This window comes from Pristis pectinata, chromosome 31, assembly GCF_009764475.1.
Source record: "Pristis pectinata isolate sPriPec2 chromosome 31, sPriPec2.1.pri, whole genome shotgun sequence".
Lineage (NCBI taxonomy): Eukaryota > Metazoa > Chordata > Chondrichthyes > Rhinopristiformes > Pristidae > Pristis > Pristis pectinata.
The window spans coordinates 1970516-1985715 of record NC_067435.1 but is presented as its reverse complement, the minus strand read 5'-3'; the positions used below and the strand labels follow the sequence as shown (position 1 = coordinate 1985715).

The following is a 15200-nucleotide window of genomic DNA, read 5'->3' as shown; positions in this document are numbered from 1 at the left end:
CCACCTAGGCCCCTCAAACTTTAGGCACCTCAATTAACTCTGCCCTAAAACAAATATTTACTTAATGTATATTTGGAGCTCAATTTGCAAATAGCAAAGGCTGAATCTCTGTCTCTCTCTGAGACATTACTGTTGATTGTTAAAAATGCATGAGGCAAATACTTGTGTAAATAACTCTCTCAAAATTAATTCTAAACTCCTTCAGGCTGTGTTACTTCAGTGGGGGCACCTCTCACCTATAATTGTCCCACTTACTGTAAGCAACAGAGGAACAATGCAGTGATAGTTAATACAACAATTTTGATACAGCCTGTGTTGGCAAATTGAGCTCAGTCAAAAACCCCAATGCTTCAATAAATGATTAAGTAAAAAACTGCAGGTGCTGGTATCCTGAAATAAAAACAGAAAATGATGTTTGTGTTTCAGTAAAAGATACAACTTGAAGTTATCTCTATCTATTTCTTCTGTGACTATCGTGTTCCACCGACATAAAAATATTGCATTTGCTGAAGATGACATTTGGAGGTTAATCTAAAACGTGGAGGAATTCACGTTACAGAAATGGCCTTTCACTTTCTCACTTTCCATGTTGATTAAGATTCCTTTAGCAAAACAATAAAAATCTATAAATATTGGGACATGGAAACTTGGGCCAGAGAAAGCGACGATCTCATGGTCCAAATGGGCTTTCAGAGGGAGAGAGAGACAGAGAAAAGCTTTGGGCGGCAAAGCTATTCCTATGTAATCGTTTCCTCTAATGTTCAATAGAAGGCCAAATAGGCAGGGTTGGCTGGGACTAAGTTGTGGCTTCCTTATCAGGGTTTCGCAGGCTGCTTTGAGCGCTTATCCGGGGCTGCACCTTGCGACACTGCATCCTTCCCGACTTAAAAAGGAAATCTGTACCGACCAGGCACTCGGGAAAAAAAACTTTAAAAGCACAACGGCCACAAATGGAGGCTGAAGAAAATGGCTCCGTTCAGATCTTCCCAGCACACAGCGGGTAAGCGCAGAGTTACCTTTTATACCCGGCTGATAGGGCGGATGATAGGAATTCAAGCACACTTTCATAGAGCGTCCTTTGGCTAAATCAGGGGTTTGCTGCGACCGCGCTGGACTAGGAACCCACCAACCCGGGTTAAAATAAATATGACTTTAAAATAAAAGAAGATAGACCTAAAGGTGTATATATTCCACAGCAAAATTCTGTTCCAGGCGAGCAAAATTGGCTGAACGTATTACCCACACCTCGCACCTTTCCTGACTAACATGTTCCAGGATCTAACAGTAAAACAAGTTCGAGTAACGTATGTTTGTTGGATAATTTGTTTACGCATATTTTTGCAAATTACTGTTGGGAGTTTTGGGACGATATTCGAATATAATCTAGGCGCACTCTGTGTTGTGGACAGACGCGATTAGCCGCTTCGGACGGCTACACAGACAACACATATTTAAGGGATTTATTTTATTTACAATCCGTTCATTTTTTTTGAAAGAAATCAAAGCGATTGTTTTACTGGGTGATTTATGTCGGCCAGAACAGAACATAATGGCCTGTTATATTAAGGAAGATAAAATGTACAAACGCTGCTTAAATCAGAAATCAGAATCTCTGCCGGTTTATGCGGCTCGGAGGCTGTATTGTTTGAGATGAAATCCTATTAGGTTGTGTCTAAACCAAATTGGATCAATTTCTCAGGTTTGTCTGCAGAGTCGGCGGTAGTAATTTAGAAAATCCGCCAGCTGAACGATTCTACAGTACTTTACAATAGCATTTAAGAACGGAATTACAGAAATCATTGTTAGGAGGCAGCATAACAATTTTGCTTTCGGATTGATCATGTTTGCTCTGAGAACAAGTTTTATTTTAGAAAAAAGCGGTCAAACGATGGAACTCCCCCATAAATATTATTTTAAAGTTTCCAAAGTCTGGAGAGCCGCCTTAACTTTAATTGGTATTTTTAAATAGTAGTGGTAATAATATCAATAATATAAAGTGACGTGGTGCATCGAATGCCTGTTGCAAAAGAGGAATTGGAAGATGTTTGAACGGAATGAGAGATTTACTTGGAAAATGACTTAAGATAGTTTGGTTTCCAAATGAAATACAAATCTTGCGGCTTCTGCCCCGGGTGTAGAGGTACCGGTTACTGCACCTGTTTGTCAGGCATCAGACGTGAGGAACAGGGGGTCGCGGAGGTTGGACGTGCCGAGGGAATATTTTACAACTGAATTTTACCCAACAAATGATGAACCAGAATTTGCATAGCAACTTGTAGAGCTGATGATAACGGAAGCGCAAACTAAATGGAATAATTGTCGTATTCAGGCGGAATATTGTTTCATTAAAGATGTAATGTCGCTGGTTTTAAAATTTATAATTTTAATTTAGTCTCAAACACTCAGGAACTCACTCGGACGTCGCCATAATCTTGGCAGAGTAGTTGGCAAATAGAATAGTCTGCCGAGGAACTCAGCGGATCGAGCAGCATCTGTGCGGGAAAGGAATCGTCAACGTTTCAACCCGAAACGTTTTTTTTCGGGTCGAAATGTCGACAATTCCTTTCCCGCCACAGATGCTGCTCGATCCGCTGAGTTCCTCGGGCAGATTGTGTGTTGCTCCAGATTCCAGCGTCTGCAGTCTCCGGTGTCTCCATCTCTCCATGAAGTCTTATCCGCGGGTCACATCGGAGTCACGATTTTAGCAGCCGTCAGTTTCAGGATTGTCTGCTGGCTTCCCCCCGGTGTTTGGAGGGGGTGCGGGGACCTCGCTGGGATGTCCCCTTTATTAATTTAGCAGAAAATATGATCCGGAGGTTCAGGAGCATCAAGCACATCTGCAAAGCGGACACATGTTGGGCCGCGCGGATACAGACCGGGGCTGCCACATTCACAAAATAGTCACAGAAACTACTCAGAAGGAAAACTACTTCACAATTTATTGAAGGCTTTAAAAAAAGGGACTGTAGATGCTGGAAATCTGAAATAAAAACAGAAGCAGGTCATCTGTGAAACGAGAAACTGATGATGTTCCAGGTCTGAGATCCTTCATTCTGAGGACGTGCTTAGAAGTTCTCATAAAGGGACTTTGATATGAAATGTTAACTTTATTTTTCTTTCCACCATGCGACCTGACCTGCTGAGTGTTTCCTGCATTTTGTGTTTTAATTTTAACACGTATTTATGGTTTAAAAAACAGGTGTGTTTCATGAAATAATGATCACAATTTGCAGAGCTGAGCATTACTTACCAGGCATCGATTCACTAACATTGTGTTTAATGGTCAAGCCAGTCTAACCTCTGAGGCAAAAGAGTTCTCATTCAAGTGTCATGGCAGATAGTTGAGCACACAGTTCCAGGTGTGCGGTACTGTGGGAGTGCAGCACTGCCAGAGGAGCCATGTTTTGAATGAAGCCCTGTCTGCCCTATTCGGTAACAGTGAAAGATCCTGCAGTTTTCTTTCAGTCTTGGCCAGTACTTCTTATTATAGAACACAGGAACAGGCCCTTCGGCCCAGCATGTCGTGCCAAACTAATTAAACTAATAATTAAATGCCTAACTAAATCAATCCTCTCTGCCTACACAATGTCTATCCCTCCGTTCCCTGTACATTCATGTGTCTTTCTAAGAGCCTCCTAACTGCCTCTATCGTATTTACCTCCACTAACACCCTGGCAGTGCATTCCAGGCACCTACCACTCTGTGCAAAAGAAACGTTCCCCCTCTCACCTTAAATACATGCTCTCTAGTATTAGACATTTCAACCCTGGGAAAAAGAGACCAGCTGTCTACTATATCTATGGCATTATGATGCTCACTACCACAGTGCTATTTACGGGAGCTTGCTGTGTACAAATCAGTGACACATTTCCTGCACTACGACAAAGATATCTTGGCTCCAGGGACCCATGCAAGGATTCAAATTTGCCTGCTCTAAGAGAGGCACAACATGCACCTGTTAATAACAACTTTTTAAGATGGTCACTCTGAGGGTGTGTGGCGACTGGGTTCCCCTCCACCTTCACACACACTCTCAGTAGGTGTTGAAGTGATTTTAGGTGAAAGTCATCATGAAAATGCCGTCCTTCTTTTTCCTTGCATGTTCCAGGTTCAGATTTAGATTTATTATCACTGACAAACAACGTGAAATTTGTTTGTGGCAGCTGTACAAAGACATAAAATTACTATAAATTACAAAATAAATAAATGCTACAAAAGAAAGAATAACAAGGTAGTTCATGGGCCCTTCAGAAATCTGATGGCGGAGGGGAATAAGCTGTTCCTGAATCGTTGAGTGTGGGTCTTCAGGCTCCTGTACCTCCTCCCCGATGGTAGTAATGAGAAGAGGGCACGTCCCGGATGGTGAGGGTCCTTAGTGAGCGATGCCGCCTTCTTGAGGCACAGCCTCTCGAAGATGTCCTCGATGGTGGGGAGGGTTGTGCCCGTGACGGAGCTGGCTGAGTCTACAACCCATTCAATACTATATTCTGCATTCTGTTATCTTTTTACGACCTCGATGTAATTATGTATGGCATGATCTGTCTGGATGGCACGCAAATCAAAAGCTCCTCACTTTACCTTGGTACATGTGACAATAACAAACCAACACCAAGAACAATGTAATATCAAAGAGTGCAACTGCGAGGGGCCATGGGCACTGCTGCCATCCCTGGGTCTGTAAGTTGAGTCGGTAACTGTTGTTTGGCAGCTGGTCTAAATGTGCCTAAGCCTTTTGTTTTCTGTGAGGTACAGTGATGTGCAAAACAAAAACTGATTTCCTCCCCCTCGGAATTTTCCTTGTTGGTGACAGTTCCTCCCCTCTCACTGGCTGATGCTCTTGAATATAAAGAATAAAGCTAAAGATCTCAGGACCTTGACACTTTTTAAGGATACAATGAATGCTCACGTTGATTGTTATTACTGGGACTTGTACCAATCAACATTTTACCTGCTTCTTAGGCCACAGAAGGAGGTTAATCAGCCTGTCGATCCCATGCTGGGTCCCAGGAGAACAAACCCATTCCCAGACCAATCCCATTCCCCCTCTCCTTATTTTCCAGTACTCCTGTAACTTATTTTTTCTCACACATGTCCATCAACAGCCTTTGGTACTTTATGTCATTTATCTGCACTAAGGGGTGATTTACAGCAGCTAGTTAATCGATCTGGGCACTTACTAGTGTTTATCCATGGACACTGGGTAAAATGCTTGCACTTGCTAATTAATCCCCCAGTGTGCACATTGTCAGCAATCAAGCTGCAATGTTCGAAGAAGGGGGCTACTCACTGCCTTCCCAAGGGCAACTTTGGTCTGTAAATACTGTCTGTTGGTTTCATTCTGGAGGCACCTGTCTGTTTCTCATCTCACAGGTTAAGTAGTCTTGGATGGGAGTGTTTCTGGTAACGCCAGGGGCTGTTGTCTTGACATGGAGAGGGGGTGACAGGGAGACAATATCCAGGCCTGGGCTGATGGATGGCAAGTAACATTCATGCCAGGCAGTGATGATATTCAACAAGGCAAAATCCAGCTATCACCCCCTGACATTCTATGGCATTACCATCACTGAATCCTCCACTATCAACACGCTGGGGTTCCCATTGACCAGAAACTGAACTGGAGTAGCCAGATACACAGTGTGGCTACAAGAGCAGGTCAGAGGCTGGGAATCCTGTGGTGAGTAACTCGCTCCCTAACTCCTCACAGCCTGTTCCCCATCTACACAACTAAAATCAGGAGTGTGAGGGAACACTCTCCACTGGCCTGGGTGAGTGCAGCTTCAACAACACTCAGGAAGCTCGACACTATTCAGGACACAGCAGCCCACTTGATAGGCACCCCATCCACACCGACCCACTCACTCCACCACCGACACACAGTAGCAGCAGTGTGTACCATCTACTGGATGCACTGCAGCAACTCACCAAGATTCCCTAGACAGCACCTTCCAAACCCACCACCTCTACCAGCTAGAAGGACCAGGGCAGCAAAAGCACGGGGAACACCACCCCCTGGGAGTTGCCGTCCAAGCCACACACTGCCCTGACTGGGAAATATATCGTCATTCCTTCACCATCACTGGGTCAAATCCTGGAACTCCCTCCCTAACAACATTGCACTTCAAGGACTGTGAGTGGTTCAAGAAGGCAGCTCACCACCACCTTCTCAAGGACAATGAGGGATGGGCAATTACATGCTGGCTCAGCCTGTGAAGCCCTCATCCCTTGAATGAATGTAAAAATACAGTGGAAGCCACCAGAATGTTCTGCTCAAGAGTCACCTCCAATGCAAAGCATCTGGAGCGCTCCAACTGCCTCAGCACTGACTTTGACTTTTGAAGAAACATTTGTCTTCTCTGCGATACTTACATCCTGAGAATAAAAAATTACGTTTGACCACAACCCTGAGACACAACTTGGACAATCAGTTAGTTGCAACATAATGTGGTTAGGATAAAAGTTAACCTTATTTGGGGGCACCTCTTACCTATAATTTTCCAATAAAGGACAATTGTCCAATATAATTGTCCAATTTGCTGCATAATTCATACAGCAAAACAACAAACTGCTGGAGGAACTCAGCAGGTCGAGCAGCATCTGTGGAGGCAGAGGAATGGTTGAGGTTTCGGGCTGTGCCCAAAACACCAACCAATTCTTTCCCTCCACAAATGCTGCTAGACCTGCTGAGTTCCTACAGCAGTTTGTTATTTTTACTCCAGATTCCAGCATCTGCAGTCCTTTATGTCTCTGAAATTGGTGACTTGATATTTTCTCTTAACCATGGGGTGCCTGGTTAAACCTTATACTTGGGCCTTCACCAGATGATCACCAAAGATCCTGGCCAGTCAAAACTCCAGCAGTTTCCTCTTCTTTTATTTTGAATGCTCTTAGTGATCCTTCTCCCAGATGTTGGACACTGGTGTTTAATTCCTGGGCTAAGCAGGAGGATCGGGAACCATGGAGAAACAAAAACTGCAGATGCTGCACATCTGCATCCAGAACAGAAACTGGTCAGCAGGTCAAGCAGCATCCAGGGAGAGAGATACAGAGTTAACATTTCAGTTCAGTGCCCCGATTACCTGACAAGAGTTCAGCAAGCTGAAATGTCAACTCCACAGATGCTGCCTGACCTGTTGAGTGTTTCCAGCAGTTTCTGGTTTTCTTTTGAATGGGGAACCCAGTTGAGGTGAAGAATCAAATCCCATACTTTCTAGTCACCTGCTGCTATCTAAAATCACAACTTACTCACTGTGTTTCCAGGACATAGGTAAGCTAACCAATCCTCCTTCATGTGGCCAAGACTTCCTAAAGTGCAGTATTACTGTCTGATGTGTACCTCAATGTACTTTGAATAGCATCAGGGTTAAGATATTAGTCCCAGTATCAGAGAGAAGTCTTTACTCTGCAATGGTGGTTTTGCAGTGTTGTGGTGAAAAGCCACAAAGGTGTCAACCACACTATCATTTGAAAGACAATTAATAGCACCAGCACGCACGTCACCTTCTTGCATGCAGCTAACATTTTTAAGGAAGAACCTTGCGAATATTTGCAGAAAATAACAAGAGGCCATTGGGGCTAGGTATGATTCCACACCTTCTGGAACACAGCATCCCTCTGTAGACATTTTTTTTTCCACTCTTGTCACAGTCACAGGAAGGGGCCATTTGCCACATCGTGCCTTTGGACCTGGTCATCAACTCTGCCGCCATGGACATGGTGTCCTCTTATTTTATCAAATCCCTTCCTGATTTTGAGTCCAAGGTCAGGCTCAGGGAGTGGGGAATTGCAGTCTGGATAACTCCCGCCTAATCAGTCATGTTGCTGACAGTGTTATCAAGGAACACTTATTCACTAATAACATGCTCACTGATGCCCAGTTTGGGTTTCAGCAGGGCTACACAACTCCAGACCTCATCACCACCTTGGTCCAAACATGGACCAAGGGGTTGAATGTGAGAGGTGATGTGAGAGTAACTGCCCTCGAGGTCAATGAGCATTCAACTGAGTGAGACAGAAAGGGGCTCTGATTAAATTGAAGTCAACAGGCAGCAAGGAGTAAACTGCAGCGGTTGGAACCATACCTTGCATGGAAGAAGGTGGCTGTGTTGTTGGAGGTTAAACATCCGATCCCTAGGAATTTCTCAGGGTGGTGTCCAAGGCTCAACCATGTTCAGAAGGACTCAGCCGGCCAGGCAGCAACTGTGGAGAGAGAAAGAAAGATAACATTCGAGGTCTTTAGAACTGGGAATGAGAAAACAAGTTAAAGTTCCAGGGAGGGTGGGGGTTGGGGGGCAATGGATAGGACAAAGGGAATGCGTCTGAAAGGGTGAGCACAGGATTGCCATGGAGATAAGTTGTGGTTGGAATCACCCAGTTCATAGGTTGAGGAGGGCAGTTAGACAGCAAGAACACAGATGAAGGAAAGTAAAAGCTATGAAACGCAGAGTTGTAGGAAATGCAAGTGAGGAAAGAAAACCAATATCACAACTAGATGACCTACAACAGAAATGGCCAATTCAACTACAACCAAAGAAAGCAAGTTACTCATGGTTATAGGATTTGATATTGAGTCCAGAAAGCTGTGGTATGCTCAGATGGTACATCACCATAGCAGTGCAGGAGGGCCAACCTTTCTGTCAACCACTAGACACATCTTCCACTCCCTTCCCCTTTCAACATTCTATAAACACACTGCTCCTTTCACTAGTCCTTGGTCTGTCCTTCCATCCCCACCAACCGCTCGCTTTTCTTGTGGCGCTTTGGAAGGTGACAAGGTAATCTCTTTAACTGATTCTTAGAGCCGTCAATTCACAGCTGGAGGCCCCTTAAGGGATGTACTGAGTGAACTGGCAAGGCTGGGGACCAGGCATATGTTTACGTGGGGGGGTGGGGGGTGGATCTCAGGGAAAGTCCTGTGGTCTAGCATTTTGTGGTCTGGTACTGGGTAAGCTGGACGAGAGAACATCAACCTGTAGTTCAAAACTGTCCGAAATAAAAGCAGTAGAAGGTGAGGAAATGCTCAACAAGTCAGTCGGCCTTTATGAGGAGGGAAACAGTTAAGATTTCAGGTTGATGACCTTCCGTCAGAATTGAAAAATGTTAACGTGTTTTAAGATGCAGAGAAATAATTTAAGCTATCTTTATTAGTCACATGTACATCAAAACACAGTGAAATGCGTCTTTTGCGTAGAGTGTTCTGGGGCAGCCCATAAGTGTCACCACACTTCCGGCACCAACATAGATGACCACAACTTCCTAACCCATGCGTCATTAGAACGTGGGAGGAAACCGGAGCACCTGGAGGAAACCCACGCAGACACAAGGAGAACATACAAACTCCTTACAGACAGTGGCCGGAATTGAACCCGGGTCATTGTCCATCTCCTCCTTGTAATGTTTTTAAAATTATTTTTTTAATCTCTATTTTCTTAATGACCTTGAACTTCCTTCTGAACCATCTCCACTCCAACACCACACCCATCCACCTCCATTTTGTTGCTTCAGTATTACTGTCAATCACTGAGGAGATAGGGAGGGTGAAAGCCAAGGTGCAGGGTACATTGGTAGAGTCTGTGTGGTGTAAGGGGTGATGGTGTTGGAATGGGTGAGAGGGCGGGTCAAGATAATAATGAGGCAGGCAAGTAGCACAGGTTTGGGCACCTGACAGAGGTGTAAGTACAGGAAGCAGGAACATTCAAACTGCCAGAGAAAATTGTGGGAACTTTGAAATAAACTGCTGGAAATTCTAATTATCTGAAATTGTTGACATCAGTGTGTAGTCTGAAAGGTTGTAAAGTAGTTTAAAGTTATTGTAAAGGGCTTTGGGATGTTCTGCAGGCACAATAGATACTGAATAAATGCAAGTTGCAAAGATAAATCTTAATTATTTACCTGGAATGAAGTCAGGAAGCTTTTTATGGAATTGGCATTCCTTTTAGTGTCACATGTACTCAGATACAGTGGAAAAGTTAATCTTGGATGCCATCCATACAGATCATTTCAAAACAAGTACATTGAGGTAGTACAAGGTAAAAGCAATAACAGAATGCAGAATATAGGGTTACAGCCCCAGAGAAAGTGCAGTGCAGGCAATAATGTGCACACCAGCATTAAAATCTAAAGTTGAGTTTATCGTCAGATGCACAAGTCCATGTGTGCACAGGTGAAATGAAAAACTTACTTGCAGCAGCATCACAGGCACAGAGCATCAGATAAGCAGCATTTACAAGAAAAACATGAATTAAACATAAAGTATACATAGTTTTTACAAGAAATAACACAATTAGAACAAAAAAGTCCATTTTAGTGCAAAGTGATCAAAGTGGTCACAGTGCTGCTAAACTGTAGTGATTAAGGTTTTGCAGGTTGATTCAAGATCCGAGTGGTTGAAGGGAAGTAGCTGTTCCTGAACCTGGTGGTGTGGAACTTCAGGCTTCTGTGCCTCCTGACCAATGGTAGCTGTGAGGAGATGGCACGGCCCGGATGGTGGGGATCTTTGATGGATGTTGCTTTCTTGAGGCAGCATCTCCTGTAGGTACTCCTGATGGTGGGGAGGAATGTGCCTGTGATATATTGGGCAGAGTCCACCACTCTCTGCAGCTTCTTGCATTCCTGCACATTTGTATCACCTTACCAGACCGTGATACAACCAGTGAGGATACTTTCACATAAGTAATGAAAGAAACCAGAAATTCTCACCCCCTCAAAATTATTTGAGGCTTGGAAACCAATTGGAAGTGTCAAAGTGGCCAGCACTTTGTTGGGTTAATCAAAGGATGGAGTTCAGGATGGAAATGGAGTTGAGAAGTAGGTGAACCCTGATTTAATAGAACAGGTTAGAGGGGCTGAATAGCCATCTCCTGTTCCATTAATCTGTCATGCTGTATGCCTCATCTCTACCGATGAAATGAATACAGTTTTCAAATAGTTAAAAATTTTACCTTGAGCTGTCTTTCCCCCCCACAATATTGTTTACCTGTCTCTCTTTACTGCAGATAAGCCACAGTGGATTTTCAGAGCATTAGACTGCCCGTGTTGTACACTTCAGATCGATGAAAGGTATCCAGGCTAACAGCGGAAAATGATGGAGAAAGTCGAGAATCCTTCTCCCCCCGGCACTGGAGATGCTCACAGCCCTGTGAAGACTGAGCCAGGGCAAATTAGTGAGTCCCCCACTAACGAGGGAGACGGAGTAGATATCACGACCCCAGCGCTAGGATCTACCCCCAGAGATGCCACTCAGTCAAGCAAGCAAGATGCATCTGAACTGGTTTCCATAGAAACCCCTCTGAGCTCTTCAGAAAGCCTCCGTTTGGAAGTGCCAGTGATCAGCCTGGGACACAGCAAGCTCCATCCAGTGAACGACAGCCACCAGATCAACGGAGGGGTCAGGACCATACAGACCACTGAGCTGACAGCTTTGCACCCCATTCCATCTCTCATTCCAGGCTCGGACAGCAGGATGGTGCATCTTTCACACCACTCAGTATCAACACTCCCAATGCAGAGTCCACTCATTGGCTCGCAGTATCGCTCACACCCCTTAATCAGCAGGTCTGTTGTTTGCTTTTGTTCTATTTGTGTGCGCGCTAGGGTCTTTTTAGCCCTGCTGTGCTTTCTAAACTGGTGCCATCTCCAGACAGCACCTCTGCTCTGAAGACACCTTTAAGTAATAACTCCAGGGTATCAGGGGTCTGAGATTAAAACAGAAAGTGTCTAAAACACTGAGCAGGTCAGACAGCATCTGTGCAAAGGGAAACAAGAGTTTGCAGTTCAGGTCTGAGACCCTTCATCACAACTTGGAAAATAAAGAGAAGTTTAAAAATGCAGAGGGGTGAAGGGGCAATGGGAATATCTCCAATAGGGTGAGACCAGGGGTGCTATAGGGGTAAGTTGTTGATGAAGCTATCTAATTGATGGGAGAGACAGCGAGACCATAAGACATAGGAGCAGAATTAGGCCATTTGGCCCATTGAGTCTGCTGCGCCATTCGATCATGGCTGATTTATTTTTCCCCTCTTAAGCCCATTCTCCTGCCTTCTCATCGTAACCTTTGATGCCCTAACTAATCAAGAAACTATCAACCACCGCCCTCCGCATTAAACATACCCAATGACTTGGCCGCCACAGCCGTCTGTGGCAATTAATTCCACAGATTCACCACCCTCTGGCTAAAGAAACTCCTCCTCATCTCTATTCTAAAGGGACATCCTTCTATTCTGAGGCTGTGCCCTCAGATCCTAGACTCTCCCACTACTGGAAACACCCTCTCCACGTCCACTCTATCCAGACCTTTCAATATTCTATATCCCCTCATCCTTCTAAACTCCAGTGAGTACAGGCCCAGAACAATCAAATGCTCCTCATACATTAACCCTTTCATTCCCTGGATCATTCTTGTAAACCTCCTCTGGATCCTTTTTAATGCCAGCAGATCCTTCCTTAGATATGGGGCCTAAAACTGCTCACAATACTCCAAATGTGGTCTGACCAATACCTTATAAAGCCTCAGCATTACATCCTTGCTTTTATATTCTAGTCCTCTTGAAATGAATGCTAACATTGCATTTGCCTTCCTTACTACCGACTCAACCTGTAAGATAACCTTTAGGGAATCCTGCACTAGGACTCCCAGGTCCCTTTGCACCTCCGATTTCTGAATTCTCTCCCCGTTTAGAAAATAGTCTACGCCTTTATTCCTTCTACCAAAGTGCATGACCGTACACTTCCCTACGCTGTATTCCACCTGCCACTTTGCTCATTCTCCCAACCTGTCCAAGTCCTTCTGCAGACTCCCTGCTTCCTCAACACTACTTGCCCCTATCTTTGTACTGCCCACAAAGTCCTCAATTTGGTCATCCAGGTCATTAATATATAACGTGAAAAGTAGCGAACCCAACACTGACCGCTGCGGAACACCACTAGTCACCGGTAGCCAACCAGAAAAGGCCCCCTTTATTCCCACTCTGCCTCTGCCAGTCAGCCAATCTTCTATCCATGCTAGTACCTTTCCTTTAATACCATGGGCTCCTATCATGTGCAGCACCTTGCCAAAGACCTTCTGAAAATTCAAGTAAACAACATCCACTGAATCTCCTTTGTCTATCCTGCCTGTTACTTCCTCAAAGAATTCCAACAGATTTGTCAGGCAAGATCTCCCCTTAAGGAAACCCTGCTGATTTCAGCCTATTTTATCATGAGCTTCCAAGTGCCCCGAAACCTCATCCATAAGAATGGACTAACATCTTCCCAACCACTGAAGTCAGCTTAACCAGCCTTTGATTTCCTGTCTTTTGCCTCCCTCCCTTCTTAAAGAGTGAGTGACATTTGTGATTTCCCAGTCCGCTGGAACCATTCCTGACTCTAGTGATTCTTGAAAGATCACCACTAATGCCTCTACAATCTCTTCAGCTACCTCTTTCAGAACCCTGGGGTGTAGTCCATCCAGTCCAGGTGACTTATCCACCTTCAGACCTTTCAGCTTCCCAAGCACCTTCTCCTCAGTAACAGCGACTCCACTTACTTCTGGCCCTGAATTTTGGTATCCTCTTATATTATTGGCTCGCTTATCTTCATATTTCATCTTTCCTCCCCTTCTTGATTTTTTAGTTGACTTCTGTTGGTTTTTAAAAGCTTCCCAATCCTCCAGCTTCCCACTAATTTTTGCAATACTGTAGGCCCTCTCTTTTGTTTTTATGTTCTTTGACTTCCCTTTTCAGCCACGGTTGCCTCATCCTCCCTTTAGAACGCTGCTTCTTCTTTGAGATGTCTTCCGAATTACTCCCAGAAACCCTGCCATTACTGGACTGCCATCATCCCTGCTCGGGCCCCCTTCCAATCAAGTTTGGCCAGCTCTTCTCTCATGCCTACGCAGTAACCTTTTCTCAACTGTAATAGAGATACATCTGATCTTAGTTTCTCCCTATCAAACTGCAGGGTGAGTTTTATCATATTATGATCACTGCCTCCTAAGGGTTACTTTACCATAAGCTCCCTAATCAACTTTGGTTCATTGCACAACACCAAATCCAGAATTGCCTTTTCCCTAGTGGGCTTGACCACAAGCTGCTCTAAAAAGCCATCTCATAGGCATTCTACAAATTCCTTCTCTTGGAATACAGAACCAACCTGATTTTCCCAATCTACCTGCATATTGAAATCCCCATGACCACTGTAACATTGCCCTTTTTACATGCCTTTTCTACCTCCTGTTGTAATTTGTACCCCACATCCTGGCTACTATTTGGAGGCCTGTATATAATTCCCATCAGGGTCTTTTTACCCTTGCAGTTTCTTAACTCTACCCACAAGGATTCTACATCTTCTGATGCTATGTCACTTCTTGTTAAGGATTTGATTTCATTTTTTACCAACAGAGCCACCCCACCCCCTCTGCCCACCTGCCGGTCTTTTCGATGGGATGTGTATATCCTTGGATGTTTAGCTCCCAGCCGTGATCTTTCAACCACGACTGATGCCCACAACATCGTACCTGCCAATTTCTAACTGCGCTATGAGCTCATCTACCTTGTTTTGTATTCTGTGTGCATTCAAATATAACACCTTCAGTCCTGTATTCACCACCCTTCTCAAATTTGTCTCCACATTGTCTGAAGTTAAATTTTTTTTTAATTTTTAAAATTTTATTTACAGCGTGGTAACGGGCCCTTCCAGCCCAACGAGTGCACGCAGCCCATTTTAAACCCAATTAACCTACCCTTACGTCTTTGCAATGTGGGAGGAAACCGGAGCACCCGGAGGAAACCCACGCAGACACGGGAGAACATACGAACTCCTTACCTTTCTGAACTTCTGTCTCATTCTTTATTCTGGAGACTTCAGTAACCTCTCCTGCACTCTCCTTCCCTTTTACTTTATCCATACTTTTCCAATCTGTTGAACCCACCCCCCATACTATTTAGTTTAAAGCCCTATCTACAGCCCTAGTTTTGCAATTCGCCCGGACCCTGGTCCCAGCATGGTTCAGGTGGAGCCCGTCCCATCAGAACAGCTCTCTCCTTCCCCAATACTGGTGCAAATATCCTATAAATTCAAACCCACTTCTCCCACACCAATCTTTGAACTGCACATTTACTTTCTCTGATCTTATTGACCCTCTGCCAATTTGCACGTGGCTCAGATAGCAATCCAGAGATTATTACCTTTTTGGTCTTGCTTTTTAATTTAGTCCTGAGCTGCTCAAA

At 44.5% G+C, this 15200-nt stretch overlaps 1 protein-coding gene across 1 annotated transcript in view; it reads left to right on the top strand.

Moving 5' to 3' along the window:
• The first annotated feature begins 872 nt into the window (after positions 1-872).
• Positions 873-15200, top strand: part of LOC127585071 (protein lyl-1-like) — a 36903-nt gene continuing 22575 nt past the window's right edge. The window contains exons 1-2 of the mRNA XM_052042226.1: positions 873-1000; positions 10992-11550. Coding sequence (XP_051898186.1) covers positions 11078-11550 — 473 coding nt within the window. The 5' untranslated portion in view covers positions 873-1000; positions 10992-11077. The remainder of the gene's footprint in view (positions 1001-10991; positions 11551-15200) is intronic.